The sequence below is a fragment of the Pleurodeles waltl genome, chromosome 12, assembly GCF_031143425.1.
Source record: "Pleurodeles waltl isolate 20211129_DDA chromosome 12, aPleWal1.hap1.20221129, whole genome shotgun sequence".
Classification (NCBI taxonomy): domain Eukaryota; kingdom Metazoa; phylum Chordata; class Amphibia; order Caudata; family Salamandridae; genus Pleurodeles; species Pleurodeles waltl.
This window is the reverse complement of record NC_090451.1, coordinates 70,754,481-70,776,008: the sequence shown is the minus strand read 5'-3', so window position 1 is coordinate 70,776,008 and position 21,528 is coordinate 70,754,481. Positions and strand designations below refer to the sequence as shown.

At 50.8% G+C, this 21,528-nt stretch overlaps 1 protein-coding gene across 7 annotated transcripts in view; it reads right to left on the bottom strand.

Moving 5' to 3' along the window:
* Positions 1-18,450, bottom strand: part of UNC13A (unc-13 homolog A) — a 240,517-nt gene extending 222,067 nt beyond the window's left edge. For all 7 annotated transcript variants that reach the window (XM_069216645.1, XM_069216647.1, XM_069216648.1 and 4 more), the window contains exon 1: positions 18,291-18,450. In XM_069216645.1, the coding sequence (XP_069072746.1) occupies positions 18,291-18,312 (22 nt within the window). In that variant the 5' untranslated portion in view covers positions 18,313-18,450. The remainder of the gene's footprint in view (positions 1-18,290) is intronic.
* Positions 18,451-21,528: the final 3,078 nt, after the last annotated feature.

Here is a 21,528-nt window from a genome sequence, read left to right as displayed (position 1 = left end):
CCAAACACAAACTGTGTCTGTTAAGAAAGAAGTCCACACATTAGACGAAAATGCTCTAAAGAACGAAGGGCTGCTCTGGTAATCTCATGAAAGCTGCGTTTAGGTTCCAGTATCTCTACAAATGTGAGAACTCTCACAGTCCTTCTATCAAAGTCTACAGAAGGGATACATATGACCTGACAAACATCTGCCGCCCTTGCTAGGCAAATAAGTGCTTTGTAGAGTAGCGGTGTGAATTATTGTACAAAGCAGCAGAGAAAGCGTCTCCTTCAACTCAGAATATAGGAAAGGCCTGATCGACTGGTTCGTTTATTGGAGACCCCCTCTGATTGAAACCGGTTGTAGCCTTGGAGGGCTCCGCACCACTGGTAATTCTGGGGCTGTCCAGTGTGCTGAAAGTGTTTTTCACATAGGAGTCTGCAGAGGTGGTCCAAGGATCTAGTGATTCAAAGTCACAGGTTTGGCAGAGTCTGATAGCACAATCAGTGTTTTGACTTTGGCACAATTTTATACCTCTTCTTGGCTATTTTGAGAAGGTAACTCACTAATGTGGAATACAACTCAATTTTTCCAAGTTAATACTGTCGCGCCGCGCGGTGCGGCGCGAGCCGAGAGCTCGACTTCTGCCGGGCGTTCGGCTCGGGCCGCGCACCGCGTTATTAAGACGCGGCGCGCCCCCAGCCTCTCCTGCGCGTTTCGAGGCCCCAGATTTGCTTGGGGCCTCGTTCTTCCTTCTGCCTTTCACTGTCCCAGGGGTCTCTGAACCCTCTTACCTGTTTTTCTTCGTTTCTTTGTCCTTCTTCTTTTTTGCAGTCTGTTGTGTGCCTTTCTTTATGTTTTTTCCTCCTTCCCAGATTCCTGTGCTTTCCCAGCATTCCTTGTTCCCTATTCTCTATGGTTCCTCTACTATTCTGTTCTATGCATTGTTTCCCTATCTAAGATGGTGTCCTTTTACTTCCTGTGGGTCACTTCCTGTTTTTTGGTATATAAGGGCTGTGTTTTTCCTCTTTCTTTGCGCTGCAACACTTTCTGCTCAGTTAGTGTCTTCGCTCCTGATTTCCTTGCCTTTTGGTTTTGGATTCAGCATTCTGTGTTTTCTGATTTTTGCTCCTTTTGGATTCCTGTTTGTTTGTTCTTGTTTTTCTCCAGGAGTCTTCCTGTTTGGAGGTTTTTTCCCCTTTTTAAGGGTTTTTTTCCCTCTGGCGCTACTTTCTGAAGGGCACGGTCTGTTCTTGGTGTCTCCATTGCCTACAGCACCGTGGCTACCAGAAAGAGTCGCCCCTTTTTGGGCCAAAGCCGAACATTGAAGATTCACGCCACCAGATCTGCAAATTCCAGGCGCAAGCAGCACGTGAGTCGTGACAGATTGCAGCGCCAAACCATTCCGACGTCCTCAAACACCATGGATAATACAGTGGCGGCTGCTGCAGATCCGGAGCAATCTCTGTTGACCACGATTCAGCAACAAGCCCAGGAATTGCAACAACTACGTAATGAAAATGCTGCGTTACGACAGACTTTGGCCCTCCGCACCAGTGATGTTCCGACAATCTCCGCTTCTACCCCTTGTTTCTCTGGTGAACCAACCAAGCTTCGCGAGTTCTTGGATGCTTTAACGGTGTATTTCGCCTTCCGACCTACTCAATTCTCCCACGACAGGACCAAGGTGGGTTATCTTATCAGTGCCTTATCCGGTCCAGCCTTGGCCTGGGCAACCCCGATGGTGTCCTCCAACGACCCTGTATTGTCAGACTATTCCGCCTTTGTGAGTCGCTTCAAACAGATGTTTAGTCGTCCTGGATTGGAAGCCTCCGCTGAAGAAGCCTTGTGCGACATCCAACAAGGCTCCCAAGACGTCCTGCAATATATAACCCGTTTTCGTCAGCTGGCGGCAGAGACCACTTGGGTGGAACGTACTCTGGTAACATTATTTCGTAGAGGACTCAAAGAAGAAATAAAGGATGAACTAGTGCATTCTACCAGAGCGGAAGATCTTCGTGGCCTGATGGATCAAGCACTGTCCATCGAATATCGTCTTCAGGAACGGAGATCGGAGAAGAAAAGGAGTAGAGGGTTTGCCCAGCCAAGTAGCTCACGTGCATACCTGCAGCGTTCCGAGGAACCTCGCACTCCTGCTAGAGACATCGAAGGGGAACCCATGCAGGTGGATACTACCCGAGGTCCGCTCTCTGCTAGTGAACGAGAAGACAGACGCAAGAGAGGGTTGTGCCTGTATTGTGGTTCTGCTGGTCACATGCTCCGTACCTGTCCAGTACGTCCGTCCAGGCCTTCGGGAAACGCCACCTCCCGTCCTCTGTAAGAAGGGAGGGGACGGGATCTACAGCTATACCTTCCATCAGCTCCTTTAATGACAATACAACTGCCTTGTTCATCTTTCCGGTCCTGTTACAACTTCCTGACGGTCGTCAAGAAAAGACTATGGCATTACTAGATTGTGGTGCTAGTGGTATATACATGGACAAGACGTGGGCTGCTGCTAACCTAGTCCCTACTCAAGCAAAAGAAGTACCCGAACAGGTACACACTGTGGATGGATCTTTGATATCCTCTGGTCCTGTAGACACCACTACCCTGATGTTAAGTCTACAGGTGGGAAACCATCAAGAACACATCTCCTTCGATCTTATTACGTCCCCTAACCATACCATCATTCTTGGAATTCCGTGGCTCATCAGACATAACCCATATATAAATTGGGTTACCCGGACAGTCTCTTTGTCTTCGCAATTTTGTCATGAGAACTGTTTTACTTCCGACAAGTATTGGTCTCCGAAAAGATCCTTAGCTACTGAAGGTGCCACTGGTATGTCCATTAATACGGTCCAAGGGATCCCAGACCACTATTTGGAGTTTCAGGATGTTTTCCAAAAACCGTCAAAACCTGTGCTACCTCCACATCGAGAATATGATTGTGCAATTCCATTGGAACCCGGCACAATTGTTCCTTTTGGGAGGATGTACTCCCTCACGGAACCCGAAAAGGAAGTTCTAAAGGAGTATCTGGACGAAAATATACAGAGTGGTCTTATTGTTCCATCGTCGTCTCCGGCTGGGGCCCCTCTCTTTTTTGTGCCCAAGAAGACTAAGGATCTTCGTCCGTGCCTGGATTTTCGAGGTCTGAATAAAATTACCATTAAAGATCGTTATCCTTTGCCTCTCATCAGGGACATACTGGAAGCAATCAGAGGGGCCCAACGTTTTACTAAATTGGATTTACGAGGAGCCTACCACCTTTTACGCATAAGAGAAGGCGACGAATGGAAGACAGCATTCAGGACCCCATTTGGCCATTTTGAATATAGGGTTATGCCGTTTGGTCTTACTAACGCCCCCGCAATCTTCCAGAGATTTATGGACTCAGTGTTTTCAGACCTACTGAATCAGACAGTCGTGATCTACCTAGACGACATTCTTATTTATTCTAGAAATCCTGAACTCCATACTTCCCATGTTAAACAAGTTCTTCAAAGACTTCGTGATCATCAACTATTTTGCAAACCAGAGAAATGTGAGTTCGACATGACGGAAGTCAAATATCTGGGCTATCATTTAAGTCCCACCGGCATAGCTATGGATCAAGAAAAGGTACAAGCTATCCTAGAGTGGCCTTCCCCTTCTACCATAAAAGAAACACAATGTTTCCTAGGTTTAGCAAACTTCTATCGACAATTCATTCTAGACTTTGCCAGTCAGACTAGCCACATAACTCACACCTTAAAGAAGGACAATTTAAAGAAGGGGTTTGTCTGGACTGAGGCTGCTGAAGCAGCCTTTCAAAGCTTAAAGAGAGCCTTCACCCAAGCCCCCATCTTAAGACATCCAGATACCACCAAGCAATTTATAGTAGTAACTGATGCTTCTGAGAGAGCCATCGGAGCTGTCTTACTCCAACGACAAGAGGATGATGGCCTTGAACATCCTGTTTTCTATTTGTCTCATATCCTTTCCACAGCTGAACAACATTATTCCGTACTTGAAAGGCAATTATTGGCTCTGAAAACAGCCTGCCTTGAGTGGAGACAGTTTCTGATGGGTTCCAAGGAACCATTTGAGGTGAGGACAGACCACCGTAATTTACAATGTTTAAGAAATTTTGTATGCCAGAATAGTCGTCAGGCCCGCTGGGCCTTTTTCTTCAGTCAGTACGATTTTTATATTACATATATTCCAGGATCTCAAAACATTCTGGCTGATGCTCTGTCTCGCCGATATCCAGAGTGTTCTCCTTCCTCATCCCAGTATCTTCTAGAACCCAGTAAGATCATTGGAGTGGCTCAGTCTTTCCTGGAAGAAGTACAACAAGAATACGCCAACCTATCGGACCATGACATAGAAGAACTAAGACCATTATTGTACAAGAAACAAGGATATTTTTATTACCAAGACCTGATATTCCTCCCTACAAACAAGGTGCAAAAGAAAGCATTACAAATGTGCCATGATTCCCCTGTAGCTGGTCACAGAGGCATCAAAGCCACACAAGAACTACTTTCACGATTTTTCTGGTGGCCTACCTGGAAACTGGATGTGGAAAAATACGTTCAGGCCTGTCCCATATGTGCCCAAGTCAAAATACCTCACACCAGACCGGCAGGATTACTACAGCCTTTGCCTGTTCCATCGGCCCCATGGCATACTATCTCTACTGATTTTATGTGTTCGCTCCCACCATCAGCAGGAAACCGGGTTATCATGGTCACAGTGGATTCTTTCACAAAAATGGCTCATTTCACTGGCCTAAAAAAGCTGCCTACTTCTCAAGAACTAAGTCAAATATTCATAGATCATGTCTTCCGTCTCCATGGACTTCCACATACCATAATATCTGATAGAGGACCTCAGTACATCTCCCGATTTTGGAAGCATTTTTGTAAAACCCTGAATATAAATAGAGCCTTGTCTTCAGGGTTCCATCCTCAGACCAACGGACAGACTGAGCGTCTGAACCAAGGACTAGAGCAATATCTTCGATGCTTTTGCAATTCTACCCAAAGTAACTGGAGCACTTACCTCTCTTTAGCTGAGTTTTCCTACAATAACTCAGTCCATAGTGCCTCCAAGGTCACTCCCTTTTTCTGTTCCTATGGTTTTCATCCTACCTCTTTCCCTACTTCTCCACAATCCAACTCTCCTCTACCTGCTATTAACTATTTCTCCAAACGCCTTCTCCAACTCCATAAACTAATTCGATCTAATTTGTTACATACCAAGAGGTATATGAAGAAGGCTGCAGACAAGAGACGTACAACCAATCCAAATTATCATCTGCAAGATAAAGTCTGGCTCTCCTCCAAATTCTTGCCCTCACGTCTCTCTCAAAACAAGTTCACACCTCGTTACTATGGGCCTTTCCGTATTCTCCAGTTGGTCAATCCTGTCACTGTCCGTCTTCACTTACCCCATACATGGAAGATCCATCCGGTTTTTCATGTTTCTCAGCTTAAACCTTATGTGCCTGATCCTTACTCACGTCAGTTTCCTTGTCCACCTCCTGTCCTTGTGGATGATGCTCCTGAATATGAAGTGCAGGAAATTTGTGACTCTCGTCTTTTTCATAAACGACTTCAGTATCTGATTCATTGGAAGGGTTATCCTCTCAGTGAATGTTCATGGGAAGATGCCTCTTCCGTTCACGCTCCTCTCCTGATTCAACGCTTTCACCGTTTATTCCCTCTTAAACCTGGGCCTTCGGGAGGGGGACCTACTGTCGCGCCGCGCGGTGCGGCGCGAGCCGAGAGCTCGACTTCTGCCGGGCGTTCGGCTCGGGCCGCGCACCGCGTTATTAAGACGCGGCGCGCCCCCAGCCTCTCCTGCGCGTTTCGAGGCCCCAGATTTGCTTGGGGCCTCGTTCTTCCTTCTGCCTTTCACTGTCCCAGGGGTCTCTGAACCCTCTTACCTGTTTTTCTTCGTTTCTTTGTCCTTCTTCTTTTTTGCAGTCTGTTGTGTGCCTTTCTTTATGTTTTTTCCTCCTTCCCAGATTCCTGTGCTTTCCCAGCATTCCTTGTTCCCTATTCTCTATGGTTCCTCTACTATTCTGTTCTATGCATTGTTTCCCTATCTAAGATGGTGTCCTTTTACTTCCTGTGGGTCACTTCCTGTTTTTTGGTATATAAGGGCTGTGTTTTTCCTCTTTCTTTGCGCTGCAACACTTTCTGCTCAGTTAGTGTCTTCGCTCCTGATTTCCTTGCCTTTTGGTTTTGGATTCAGCATTCTGTGTTTTCTGATTTTTGCTCCTTTTGGATTCCTGTTTGTTTGTTCTTGTTTTTCTCCAGGAGTCTTCCTGTTTGGAGGTTTTTTCCCCTTTTTAAGGGGTTTTTTCCCTCTGGCACTACTTTCTGAAGGGCACGGTCTGTTCTTGGTGTCTCCATTGCCTACAGCACCGTGGCTACCAGAAAGAGTCGCCCCTTTTTGGGCCAAAGCCGAACATTGAAGATTCACGCCACCAGATCTGCAAATTCCAGGCGCAAGCAGCACGTGAGTCGTGACAAATACTGCTTGACATACAAATATTTTGGCTCCCCAGGGATGCTTAGATGCCCTGGCATCTTGAGTTGGAGACAGGGAGTCGCCACAGACTGCCGGGCTGGATGTCTTATATCTATAGAGCATAGTTGTAGAATCCCCATGGTCCACATTATTGTAGTAAAAGGAATAGATTTCCGTAAACGTTGGGGCCCCAAAATCTAATGATGGCTGAATCTTCTGACCTTGGTTGAAAAATTCTTCTGTTTTTGTTTTGCATCTGGCTGTCCCTCAGTTAGGGCCCAGCTTCCTCCTTAAACTTCTAGGTGGTTCCTGCCTGTCTCTCAATTATTGATAGGGTTCCCCCTTTAAACTTTTGTAAATGGGTGAGTTACACTTAGGCTGGCACACTGCAAAACGAAGGATATTGGGTGTGGTGGCTGAAGGGTTGTGCTCTCTGCGCCTTGGACTCAAGCTACACCTCGCTAATAAGGCCCATCAAGGCTGACACTGACTGCTTGTCTTCCAGTTCAGATGGAACCTGGCCTCGGTTTTTGACAAAGTGTACCTATTGGAACAAGACCAAGAGCCTGGTTTAGAACATGGCGGAGGGGAATACTCTGTCACAAAGGTGACGGTTATCCCATCCACCATTTTATAATCCCATTATATCCTATGGGGTTCGTAATATGGCAGACGGGAGTATTCCATCTGCCAAGTTCTAAATCAGGCCCCAAGTCTGGGTTCCAGAAGGCTGGTCCCTGCATGCAGTGTGCATATGCCAAATAGAAAATGATGGACTGGAAAGTGGCTAGGGGGAATTAGCAGTGGCTGAGATTTTTGCAAACATTCCACCCATCACCTCTGAGGTTTACTTACCCCACGCCCCAGCTCTCTCTTGCAGGGAAAGACAGGAAACCACACTCCGGTTAGACAAATAGGGGAGTTGCGGACGTACACACACAAAGGTGCGCACACACGAATTGTACGTACGTGCGTACACACACATGCAACTAAGATGTGTTGTGAGCGCATGTGTCTTGTATAAATCCGTGTGGTGTGTGAATATTGTCAGTGTTTGTGTACATGTATTGGCATATCCTTGTATGTCAGTGGTTCTTTAGGTGGTGCATCTGCATGTACACGTGTTGGTTCTTGCTGTGGCGGCCTTAGAAGGGTAGTGATCCAGTTTCTCTGTGTGTACATGTGGCTAGTGGGTGTTTATCTGTTTCTGGTGATACATGCGCGCGTGTGCGTGCTGGCGGAGCGTGTGGACGTGTGGACGCGTGCGCGGTACATATTGTACACCCCTCCCGGGAGCGCTTCATGCAGTGATGATACAAGGCACGTGGCTGGCATTCCTCCCCGGGTCAGGCAGTCTGAGGCAGGGGTGGTGGCAGGCCGCGGCTCCCTCCCAGCTTCAGACACATCCCTCAGGTTGAAGAATGAGAGAGCGCTGTACAAGTCTGCGCTCCGACTGGCTGAGGCGAGGCTCCGCCACTGTCGGCCTCATCGGAGCATCCCCTGCCTGAAGGGCGCGGAGCATCACCGGGGAACCAGCGCCAGCAGCCGGCTGTGTCTAGTGCAGCTCAGATTAGCGTGCAGAGATGTGAGAGGCTCCTCGACAGGCCGGCAGTGCAGGGGTTCTTGTGCATGCCGCGTACAGGAGTGTGCACGTACACAAGTCCTGGGTTTGTGGTTTTATTTGATCCTGCATGAGTCTATGAGTAGTTGCATGTGACAGGTGAATCTTTCATTGAGTTAGTGAATATGGGCGCGTGAGGTTTGTTTGTGCCCGAGGATGCATATAAATATGTTCAAGAGGGCGGGTGTTTGTGTTTCCTGAGGTTCCATGTGCATGATATTTTGTGTGCCTTTGTGAGGGCACATGAACATGGCCCCTATGCGCCTGCTCGTGCGGGTGCGCTTGTAGGCCACAATACTGTCTGCTTTGTTGCCCTTGTAGCTGTGTTCGTTTTTGTATTGGTGTATTTGCCAATAGATGTGAATAAATACGTTTTTTTCAGGAAGCGCCTGGTATGATGTATTTGATCGTGTATGAAAGGATGATGTCTTCATGTGTAAACAAATGTATAGTTGTATGTTGTGTAAGAGCATGTGTGATTATTTGATGCCCGCATGTATGCATGAGCGTACGTGTGTGTTTGGCATGATAAAATAATGTGTGAATGTCAGCCTTTAATGTCACAACACAAGTTATTGCACATGGAATGCCCCGGAGACTAATCAATGGCCACTCTTGAGCACAGCTCAGCTGAAAGCTTCAGTGCTCCATCACCGCATTTTATATATAATATATATAATAGGTTTTTTTGCAATTTTAGATCGTGCAAACTTGACGTGGGGTAATGGAGCGCTTTTCATGAGTGCCGGTCACATTAAACAAGTGCACATTCAATTTATGTCTTTTTTTTTTTTTTTTTAAGGCACGGAGAGATTAAGGGGGTCATTCTGACCCCGGCGGTCTTAGACCGCCGGGGCCAGGGTCGGCGGGAGCACAGCCGACAGGCCGGCGGTGCCCCGCAGGGCATTCCGACCGCGGCGGTAAAGCTGCGGTCGGACCGGCAACACTGGCGGTCTCCCGCCAGTGTACCGCCGCCCTCTTGAATCCTCCAAGGCGGCGCAGCTAGCTGCGCCGCCGAGGGGATTCCGACCCCCCCTACCGCCATCCAGTTCCCGGCGGTCCGCCCGCCGGGAACCGGATGGCGGTAGGGGGGGTTGCGGGGCCCCTGGGGGCATGGGCACTGCACATGGGCACTGCAGGGGCCCCCGTAAGAGGGCCCCTACAAGTATTTCACTGTCTGCTTGGCAGACAGTGAAATACGCGACGGGTGCAACAGCACCCGTCGCACCTTCCCACTCCGCCGGCTCGATTACGAGCCAGCATCCTCGTGGGAAGGGAGTTTTTCCCTGGGCTGGCGGGCGGTCTTTTGGCGACCGCCCGCCAGCCCAGGGAAAAACTTAGAATACCCTCCGCGGTCTTTCGACCGCGGAGCGGTATTTCGGAGGGGGGAACTCTGGCGGGCGGCCTCCGCCGCCCGTCAGGGTCAGAATGACCCCCTAAGTGACTGGCCAGAATCACAGGATGTTGAGCTGACGTCGAGACTCTAACCTAGTTCCCCTGTTCCAAAGTTGGCATCTCTGGCCGTTAGGCCACAGCCTCTCCCCGCTACTCGAAACCCCTCCAGCACGGACCCCTCTTCATCTCCTCCCTCTTCAGTGCAGAACTTAATGTACCACTCTCAGGAATCCTCCAAAGTTTCTTCCTATGCAAGTGCTCCAGTGTAGCCCCTTACCACCGTCCATCCAGCTATGGCTCAGACCTCCCCCGACCACCTACCCAGTACAGACCCCTCTTTGTCTCCACCCTCCATAGCAGTACTTAACTCACTCTCTTTCAGGAAACTCCAGACTTCCTGCTCGAGCAGCCCCTCCAGTGAAGGCTCTGCCCTCCTTTCTTACACATCGCCTTCCCCTGGTGCAGACCTCTCGCCAACAGTCATCTGGTGACGGTGCCCTTCTCTCCTTCCTTTGTGTCCCACCTTCTCGCCTTACCCCCAGTGCAGTTGTTCCCTATACTGCCACCAACCTACCCCCCGGCTTAATTTCCACCACTCTAACTCACTTCCCTCCTGCACGGCCCCACCCCAGTGCCACCATGCTGTAATCCGAAGTCTTTCTCAGTAGTACAGCTCTAGCATTCCTTCATCCCCAGCCCTCCAGTGGGGCCGGTCCCAACCATCCCTCCAGTGGGGCCTGTCCCCACCTTCCCTCTAGTGTAGCCTGTCCGCACCTTCCCTCCAGTGTGGCTGGCCCACATCTTTACTTCATTTGGCTTGCCCCAATCTTACTTCCAGTACGTGCTGCCCTATCTGCATTCCCACACAGCCCTTCCTCATCACCCCGCTAGTGAGGCCACCTCCAGCTCCCCTCCTGTGTGGCCTATCCCCATCTTCCCTCCAATACAGCCTCCCTAGCGGCACCCTAGTATAGCCCTTCCTACTCTTCCAACTAGTGGGGACACCTTCTCCTTTGCTCCATTGTGGCATGTCAGCATCTTTCCTCCAGAGTGACCTGCCCCCTTCTCTCCTCCACTAGTCAGGCCAAACTGCACTCCAATACAGCCCTACCCAATCTTCCCACTAGTGGGTCCACCCTTGACCTTTCCATCAGAATAGGCCCGTACCTTGCTTCTGAGCTCCCTCCCTATCCTGCACCCGTGAATCAGTACTCTCCCAACTCTTGTCTCCTTACCTCCAGCACAGCCCCACACACCTTCCCTCCATAATGCTCCATCCCTTTCTATTCTCCAGTGTGGCTGGTGCCTTGTGCTGGATGAAAAGGGTGATTGGTGCTCTAAAAGGCGTGTGGCCTCTGAATCATATCTATGAACCCTTCAACAGAGGATGGGAAAATGTAACAAAGGTCCTGCCTAACACCTGTGGCATAAAATGCTGCGCTTCACAAACTCATAAATGAAGATAATGGATAGAGGTTATCCAAAATCAACAGGAAGCAGTTTATTAGTTTAAAGGTTTGTATAGCGCCATTATCCTGGGCAATAAGCAAGAAAACACTTTGAGGTACATTTAAAAGGGAGCTGCACCTGCAGAACTTCCCACCACAGCCCTACAAAGAGGATAATATGGTTATTCAACTGGAACAAAATTAGGGTGACCACCTCCCTCCTGGTCACTATGGACACTGTTCTCAGGACTTTTGTGTAATAGCCTATTGCATTCTGGGTGGAGTAGTCTTGTTTTGATTAAACCAAAACACCTGGAATCAGTGATTTGAAGGCGAGAAGTTCAGGGTTGGAAACAATGCCTGTAATGACCTGGAGTGAGGTAGTCACGATAAATAAACTAGTATTTGGCACTAACATATACGAACAGTATTTACATGTACACTCAAGTGTCACAAATGGGACTTCTGGTGACGTTTGCAGCGTTGCAGCTTGAACCATATTTTTCTTTATTAAACCAGCAAAGGACAGACCTAGAGAGGCACCTAGGGCCTCGACTTAGTGTACATGATGTTTATTAGATGCCAATGACCTCCACGCCCTCAACACAGGCCTCTCTGACACCTGCTTCCGAGCCACCCTGAAGCTCACCGACGGACCCTTCTCATGCCAGAACTGCAGCTTCACCTACCCCCAAGCCACCAAACATCATGCCAGAACCAAACACATCCACCTCAGCTGCATCCTCCTCAACACCCGCTCCGTCCACCAGCATGCCGTCGAACTCTGGGACCTACTCACCTCATCTTCCCCAGATGTCGCCTTCCTCACCGAAACTTAGATTAACCCCTCCTCGGAACCTGACATTGCCATAGCCATCCCTGAAGGCTATAAGATCACCCGCAGAGACCGCACCAACAAATCGGGAGGAGGGATCGCCATAGTCCACAAGAACATCGTCAGAATCTCGAACAGCACGGATGACGCCCTTGACGCCGCCGAAGACTTACATTTCCAGATTCACATCAACGCCAACACCACCCTCAGAGGAACCCTCGTCTACAGGCCCCTCTGTCCCCCAGCCACAGCTCAGTGACACCATCGCCAACATAATCAGCACCCACTCCCTTGCCTCTTCGGTGACCTGAATTTTCACCTCGAACTTCAACGACAGCAACCTCACCGCCCTGATCGACAACCTCACCAACCTCGGTCTCAAACAACTTTTCACGACGCCCACCCACTCCGCCGGCCACACGCTCGACCCTGTCTTTTCCGCCAGCAGCCACGTCACCCTCAGCCATACCACCGAACTCCACTGGACTGACCACCGCTGCGTCCACTTCATCTTCCACAAACCTGCCACACACCACCACCCACGACAGATTCCCCGCCGCGGCTGGAACAAGATCACTGAAGATCAGCTGACTTTGCCTGTGCCCCGTCACCCATCACCACGACCCCAACACAGCCGCCCTCAACCTCAGACAATGGATAGACGACTGCGCCAACACCCTCGCCCCGATCAGGAAACCCTCCAACAACCGCACCAGCACTAAGGCCATCCAGTTCACCGCCGACCTTCAGGCCTCCAAGCGGGAGTGCCGAAAAATCAAGAAGAAGTGGTGCCACGAACAAACAGAGAGCAACCACCCCACCCTCAAGATAGCCATCCGCAAGCACCACCAGCTCATCCGGACCACCAAGAGATAATTCTACAAGGATCGCATCGACAACAACGCGCACAACAGCAAAGAGCTCTTCAACATCGTCAAGGAACTCGCTAACCCCAGGTCCTGCTCCATCGACCCCCCCCCCCCCTTCATAAGACCTCTGCGATCCCTCTCCACCTTCTTCCACCGCAAGATCACAGACATCCACGACGGCTTCAACACCTCGACCCCCACGACCACCGCAAACCTCAACACACCCAGCCACACCAACCTCCTGCTCTCCTGGATCCACATCAACGATGAGGACACCATCAAAACCACGAGCACCATCCACTCTGGATCACCCTCCGACCCCTGCCCCCACCATGTCTTCAACAAAGCAAGCCCCATCAACGCCCCCCAACCCCGTATGATCGTTAACAGTTTCTTCTCGAGACCGCCACCTTCCCAGAGAGTTGGAAGCACGCTGAAGTCAATGCCCGCTAAAGAAACCCAAAGCGGACCCCGGAGAATTCAAGAACTACCGGCCCATCTCCCTCCCTCCCCATCGAAGGTCATCGAGAAGATCGTCAATGGCCAAATGACCTGCTTCCTGGAAGACAACAACATGCTGGACACCTCTAAATCCAGATTCCGTAGGAACCACAGCACCGAGACCGCCCTCATCGCCGCAACCAACGGCATCAGGACCATGCTCAACAAAGGTGAAACTGTGGCCCTCATCCTCCTAGACCTCTTGGCTGCCTTTGACACAGTCTGTCACCACACCCTTCGCACACGCCTCCACGATGCAGGGATCTGCCACAAAGCCCTGGACTGGGTCACACCCTTCCTCTCCGGCAGAACCCAGAGAATCCGCCTTCCTTTCGGAAGCCATCAAGACCATCTGCGGCGTTCCCCAAGGATCCTCTCTCAGACCAACCCTTTTTAACATCTACATTGCACCGCTCGCCAACATCTTCCGATCCCACAACCACAACATCATCTCCTACGCCGACAACACCCAGCTGATCCTCTCACTCACCAAGGACCCCGCCACCACCAAAACCAACCTCCACGACGGAATAAAGGCCATCGCCAACTGGATGGAGAGGAGATGCCTAAAACTGAACTCAGACAAGACAGAGATCATCATCCTCCGCTCCAACCGCTCCGCATGGGACGACTCCTGGTGGCCGGCCACCCTAGGAACCGCACCAACGCCCACCAACCATGCAAGCAACTTAGGTTTCATCCTAGACTCAGCGCTCACCATGTCCCAGCAAGTCAACGCAGTCTCGTCTTCCTGCTTCAACACCCTCTGCATGCTCCGCAAGATCTTCAGATGGATCCCTACCGAAACCAGAAGGATGGTCACCCATGCCCTAATCAGCAGCAGACTGGACTACGGCAACGCTCTCTACGCAGGAACCACGGCCAAGCTCCAGAAAAAACTGCAGCATATACAGAACGCCTCTGCACGCCTCATCCTCGACATCCCACGCAGCAACCACATCTCAGCCCACCTAGGAGACCTACACTGGGTCCCCGTCAACAAGTAAACTGTAAAAAAAAAAAAAAAAAACTATAAACTTCGCACTTGTATAGCGCACTACTCACAAGAGGATCAGCTTTAAACTCCTCATCCACGCTCACAAAGCACTCCACAGCGCTGGCCCTACATACCTCAACGAGCGACTCACCTTCCACACTCCCAACCATCAACTCTGCTCCGCCAACCTCGCCACCGTCCTTCGCACCCACCAAACTACAGTCAGTCCCTCCCCGTCCACATACGACGGGACCCAGGACCTGCTGACCTTCAGGAAACACCTCAAGACCTGGCTGTTCGAGCAGTAGCAATTTCCGCCCCCCTCCCCATGAGCGCCTTGAGACCCTAGCGGGTGAATAGCGCGCTCTACAAATGTCTGATTGTTTGATTGATTGTTTGTATTTGCTTGGCCACCGCTTAGTCCTGCCAGACTCAGGCAGGGGACTGCCCTCCCCATCTTCTCACCAGGACAGCCTCGCTGTGCCTTCGCTCCCTGCTCTATCCTCTATTCAGTGCAATATTAACTTTAAATCCGGGACCACCATCTACCCCCATGCCACACTGTAGCCAATTCAGCCCCTCTTCTAGTGCAGCCCATTCCCAGCTTCTATCCAGCTCGACCCCTTTCCTAATGTTCTCCCCAGTGTGACCACTTCATCTCCCCTCCAGTGCCTCCCCCCCCAAAAAATTCCACATTTTCCTTGTGGGGACCCCCTCACATCCCCCCACCCACAAACACACTCCCCACCGCTCTTCCCACTCCTTCAGCCCCCTTCCCAGCTCGAGCCTCTCCCGGGTACATGGTATCTGAAAATGTGTGTAATGCGTGCACCCTCGAAGCCCCCCATCCCCCCGCCCCCCTTTAGATCCTAGAGGCGTCAGAGCCTAGGGGAGGGGACAACCAGAACAGTCTCCAGCAGGGCGGTGCCCTAGAAAGGCCAGAGTCAACTACACGGTGGATAAACATATTTCCGACCCCCGACGCATCCCGACGTTCCTTGACAACCCGGCGCCCTGTAGGGAGATATCAGGTTTCTGTAGCATCCCCGACCGCACCGGCCTTTCAGACGCGATCTTTGTCCCTCCAGGCCAGGCTCGTCCCCTGCACGTCCAGCCGAAGCCCTCTGTTTCCCTCAGCAACAGACATGTGACGTGACCTAGTCCCCCCCCCCCATCACCCACTATCTCCTGGCCAGCAGCGCAAACCCCTCCCCTAGCACCCGCTGTTGTGAATGAGAAGCCGAGCCCGCGAGGCATGGGTTTTGTGAATGGAGCGGAGTGTGTGTGCTTTCGGGGGTGGGTGTGGGGGTGTTGCACATCATTTCGGACCATTCTGCTAGCGCCGTGAAAGCTGGCAGCGGCCCAGGGTCCAAGAGAATGGCACGTAGGGAGTTATTGACAGGTGCATACATGTATCGGTGTAGTGCACTTTGAGCTGTGCGCGGAACCCCACAGGCTGAGGAATACGTGTAGAGGCCTGTGCGCTGTGCATGTAACTCATTGACAGGTGCATACATGTATCCGTGTGGCGCACTTTGAGCTGTGCACGGAATCCCACAGGCTGGTGAATACATGTGTACGTGTGGTGTCCTGTGAGCTGTGCATTGAAATCATTGACTGGTGCATACATACATGCTTGTGGTACCCTGTGAGCTGTGCACGGATCCACACTGGCTGGTATATACATGTGATGTCCTGTGAACTATGCATTGAACCCACTGAGTCGTGCATACATGTTTGCGCGTAGTGCCCTGTGAGCTGTATATAGAACCCGTTGACTGACGCATACATGTATGCGTGCGGTGCTCTGTGAGCTGAGCATGGAACCCATTGACTGGTGCATACGTGGAAGCGTGTGGAGTCTTGTAAGATGTGCATGGAACCCCACTGGGCGATGTGTTGATAATCTCAAGGACTGGAGCATGCATTTATGCGTGTGCTTTATATATGCACCGGTGCATGACTTCGGCTATGGAGTTTTACATAGCGCCACGTGTCGGAATTAGACAGTTTTGGGGCTCTGAGCCATAGACTAAAGTCCACCCAGTGTGCCCGTGCACCCTCGTCTCAGACCACCTGGGGTCTGATGGCTTGCTTCACCTACCATCCCTGGAGATCACGGGCAGGCGGGCCTTACACCTCCACACCCCGGCCCTCCCAGCCCAGCATGACCTCATCTGGGCCTATGCACGGGAGTCACTCCTCCCCACCCCCTCATCACCCCACCCCAGACAAGCTGTACACTGTTTTATGCCGTGTAGGCGGGGGGCGCAGGTGTTTAAATCACACTCGCTCACTCTGCGGGGAACAGCTGCGGCCTCTTTCACAAAATTCGCTTTCCTGGCTTTTTTGCCTTCAAATGAAGAGATTGAAATAAGCAGCGATTCATTCGCCGTTCTTGGGTGAGGTGCAAACAACGCGTGCTCCCAAAATAGACGTGGCATCGCGGGGCGACGCGCTCAAAATGCACAGCGCTTTAGCTGAGAAAAAAAAATGTATTCTCCAGGCAATCCTGAGAGCAACTCAGCAGACGGGGGGGGGGGGGGGGGGGTGGTACACACAGGCACACTCGAACCTTCCTTCACCCCAACACACACCCGCAAACCAACAAACCTCTTCTCAGCCCTCCACAGAAGCGTGCACACCCCCTCACCCTTCACTACTCGTGCAGAAAAACATATCACACGTCCCTCCACATATACTCTGTGCCACTCTCGCAGACATGGGCACACGCGTACATAAAAGCACACACACATCTTCCTTCATCCCACAAACACGCCCTCTTCTGCAACCCCCCTTTCTCGCAAACCCTGCAGAAACACGCACCACCGCCCCCACCCCGCGACTCACTTATATAAAAACACATAAATCACTCCTCTCCCTCCACATAATGTCTCTCTCACACCTGCACTCGGGGACACACATTCCACCCACCCCTCCACGAAAGAACACGCCCCACCTCTCCCCAGCGCGCACACGGGTATCCCTCGCTGCACCGAGAAACCCCGCACGCATGCACACCCCCACACGGGCCCGCACCACGCCACGCCCCTCTGTACACACGCACCCCACACGCTGAACACATGCTCGTGGCTCTCGGCTGCCTACTCGTGATCCATAGAAGCCACACCTCTCAGCACACGATATCACCCATTTATACATGATATTAATGTTATTTAAAAGCATCCGATGTGTGTAAGGTAATTTACCAGGCTGAAGTTGCTCAGCTGGTTGTGCGCCTGGGGGCCACAGGTTTCGAGCCCCGCCGGGGCGTACTCGGTCTTTTATTCTTATGCGCTTGATAAAATTGCCACCAGTGACATGCTCGATAGTAACATGCATACAGCGCCAAGAGACCATTCTCTCCCCGCTATATAAACCGCCACCAATATACAGGTGGTAATTTGTGGTTAGGAAAATGTTCAAAATATTGAGAAAATCAAAGAAGCAGCTCTTTCCGTTCACCATCCCAGAGGCCTGTGACGCCCCTTCCCCTCAGACAGCCTCCTTACAAGGCACACCTGCCGGATCACCACAGCAGCACCCCGGGGTGCAGGGTGGAAGCTCTCGCCCCCTCGCACGGTGCATCGCCATGTGCGATCGATACCGCATTAGCAGGGCCAGCTCTCCGGAAAATCTGTTTATTCCCAGTAGTAGGAGGCTAGGAGGGGGGGAATGGAAGGGACCCAGGGTGCACATGATGGGGGCGTGCGCCCGGGCTCGGTGCAGGGGAGCCGGGCCCCATGTCAGGGGCAGGGTGGGGACACCACTGTGATGTGTGTGTAGATTGCACCCACACAGGAGCACTGCACCCAGGGCACATCAAAAGGTGCATGCCTGCTGAGCGGGGGTGATGCACGGAAACCATCATTTGGGGGGACACAGTAGCGTGTGAGACATTTAGGGGCGTGGGGGGCTATAAAGGATGTATTCGAGTGGGGAGTGAATATGATACCTATAGGAGGGTGTGCGTTGGGGGGAGGAAGGCGTAGAATGGTCGAAACGAAAAGGTCGGCGATGGAAACCTATTTAACAGCCCCACACACATTCCTGCCCCGGATCTGGAATTAGTAAATACATTTGAAATGGCCCCAAGGCTGGGGTGGTTCCTCCTTACCTCCGACGCAGAGCAAGGACATGGTCCTGCCCCGGGCTGGGTCCTCACGACGCGGGGCCCTGCTGGGGGGCGCTTAGCTGGGAGCCTGCTGCTGCCTGTGCGCGGCTCTCAGTGGCATGCTGCTCTGCCCCCTGCTCAGCCCTGCTGCCGCCCGCCAGCCATTTTGTCTCAGCACTGAGGCCGGCGGACAGCTCCTGACGTCAGGCTGAGGAGATCCAGGCAGGGGGGCGGGGCCGGCGGAGGGGCGCGGATTGGCTCCCGCGGTCCAGGGGGCGGGCCTTCCGGGGGGACTTCATTGAAAACGTCTGGATGAATAATGCACGCGCCAGCCCCACCTCCTGCTGCCTGGGAGCGCTGTGAGCTCTCGCCGTGGCTCAAGTTCAGAAATCACGTCTCGGGCATTGAGGCAACGCAGCTCGCGAGCCGGTCAGTTAGTTTGCGTCAGGCGTCACCTGACGCACACGCACTTCGAAATACACTTATGCCTCAGTTAGATAATTTGTAAGGTTGACCACTTACACAGCGGAATCATAAACTGAACGGATTCGGCTGGCTGTAAAATAATAACTAATTCAGTTCATTAATGCTTCTTTTCTGACTTATTTTTCAAAATTATGTTTTTTGATTTGTAGATGGTAGGGAAAAAGTATGACCGTGATACATTTTACTATCAAGTACGTGGGAATGGTTATATCAGCAGTGCTCGCGAAATGCTGGCATTTCCGGTTAACTACAGTAGTAAAAAGTAACAGCAGGATGGGGGGAAGGGCCATTTTTTAAAACACATTTATTTTATTAGCATTTCAAAAAGTACAGTTAAGTCACATCTCATATTCTCCAACCATTGCATATACAGAGCAGTTACACAGGTATACATAGGCCAAGGGTTCAAGCGTAAGCATATGCGAGTGCTTATCCCATCAGGCACATGGGAAACGGCCACGGTTCGCGTACAATAACAATTTAGAAAGAAAAGCACGGTCTGATGACAATGCATGATGGATACTGTTCAAGGAAGTGTGAAAGGCATTAGTGAAATAACTTACACCTTTAGAAAGGTTTAACAGGGGTGGCGGTGGGGTAGAGGGAAAGCGCAAGAGCCTAGGTATATATTGTACATTTGTGGGGCGGCATTATCCTACATACCTCAACCGGTGTGTGTCCTTTCAGTTCAGGAGATTAGAAATCGTTACTGTGTGTGTGTGTGTGTTTGTAGCAAGAAAGCTCACTGGGACCTGAGAAGCCCCCATCTTTCCCCTCTTCCTATTGTCTGTTGGGCTGTCAGGCTTGTCTCAGCTAAGTGGTGTCCTGCTAGCTATTGCAGTTGTACCGTGTAAAAGTAGGCCCGACGGTCTGGTGCCCTTAGACCACTAAGGTCGGTAGGAAGGAAAAGTTTTGGCAAGGTAATGCTGCAATGGCCAGTATTCCAGATTATTTAGATTATTTTGAGCTTGTTCCAAATCAGCAGAGCAACGTTCGCAAAACCCCTTCAATGATGTGGTATAAGCGTAGTGTATTGAAGAAGTATTACGGTGGGGGACAGATCCATTTTGTTTGGGATGAATAAGTGATGTAAGATGGGAAGTAGGTGGTCTACCAGTATTTTACTGAGTATTTTATAATCCATATTGAAGCTGGACAACAGTCGACAAGAGGCAACATTTGTGGGGGTGTGGTTGGGCTTAAGTATGAAGGTAACAATTGCTTCACATGCGGTGATAGAGATGCAACCCAAATGTTGTGCTTAAGCAAACAAAGTTTCTAGACATGTTGCGAGAAGGGATTTAGCTGCAAATCTCTCTTGGAAGGCCCTTTAGGCCAGGGGATTTACCGCATGCCGGGGCAATTATCGCCTGACATGTTTCTTGTACATCATTTGGAGATTCGAGCACTACGATGGCATCAAGGGGAATTTGCAAAATTGGTAGGCCCCCTAGGAACTGATATACATTTGGTGGGCTCTGTGGAGGGCCTGTCATGTATAAATCCTTGTAGTGACAGACAAATGTCGTGTTGAGGTTGTGTTGTTGAACACATGTGAACCAGAGATGTCTCTGATGGAATGTATAGAGGATGTTATGTCATGGTAACAGATCTGCCTGGTCTATCAGCCTCTGCATGGGTTCTAGCTGCATAGGCCACTGTGTCCAGGCATTGCAGCCATTCCATAAGTTCGGCATGCTCGTCTCGCTTGCGTGCAAGCTGATCAGAGGGGTCTTAGACAGTGGTCAGTTTATTTTCGAGATCTCGCATGGATACCTGAGTCCATTGTAAATCTGCCTCCAGGGATGCAAGTGTCCCAGTAGTAGTGCCCAGCGTAAGACCGTGAAAGACCACCTTGCACGCTTCCTGCTCAATTGCTCTGGTCGAGGCAGAGCCGCTATCTTCCTCGAAGTACTGTACAGTGGCCTCGCATAGCGTTTCTTGAACTGTTTGGTCTTCTAGCCACAGCGGTTGTATCCACAGGTAGATAGTGGGGTAGGCACCCTTCTTTAGGCAAGGTGCATCTTTGATGGGTTGAGGTTGGAGAGGGTTTTACTGAAGTAACCAGCAGAAAGGAGCTACGTTTGGAGAGATGCAGTGAAAACCAGATGATCGAGGTGAACATGGAGGACATGGGTAGAAGAAAAGAAGGCGTACTATTTCACTTGAAGGTGTCATGTCCGCCAGACATCGATGAGGTCCCAGTGATGAAGTCAATTGGCAAGAGTTGAGGCATTGTGGCTGGCAGGGGTCCCCTGGAGGGGACAGTGTGACCAGACTAATGTGACGTCCAGGAGAGCAATGAACTCACTACCTAGGATCCAGGAAAGTTCCACCCCTGGGGCTAGAGCAGTGAAGAGAGAAGCCCAATATTGTGCTTGGTCTGTGTTAATAGCATAAATCGATCCCAGTACTAGAGGTAGGCCACCCAGGTGCCCACGAGACAACACATATCTGCCCTCTGGAGCAATCCAGGTGTCCTCTAATTGGAAAGGGGTTACAGCGTGAACCCATATAGTGGCAACCAATGCAAAGGAGGAGTATTTTGTGCTATAGATCTACTCTTGCCATTTTTAAAGTAGTGCCAGGACTTTCATATTGTTTAAGTGTGCTTCTTGGAGGAAGATTATATTAAGGGCTCCCGGTTTTATGTTTTTTGTTGTTGTTGTTTTTTTTTTTTACATTCCCATCTGTTTTTAACCTCATTTATTTTTTCTCATTGTAGCTTTATTTTTTTTGTACTTAGTGTAAGGAA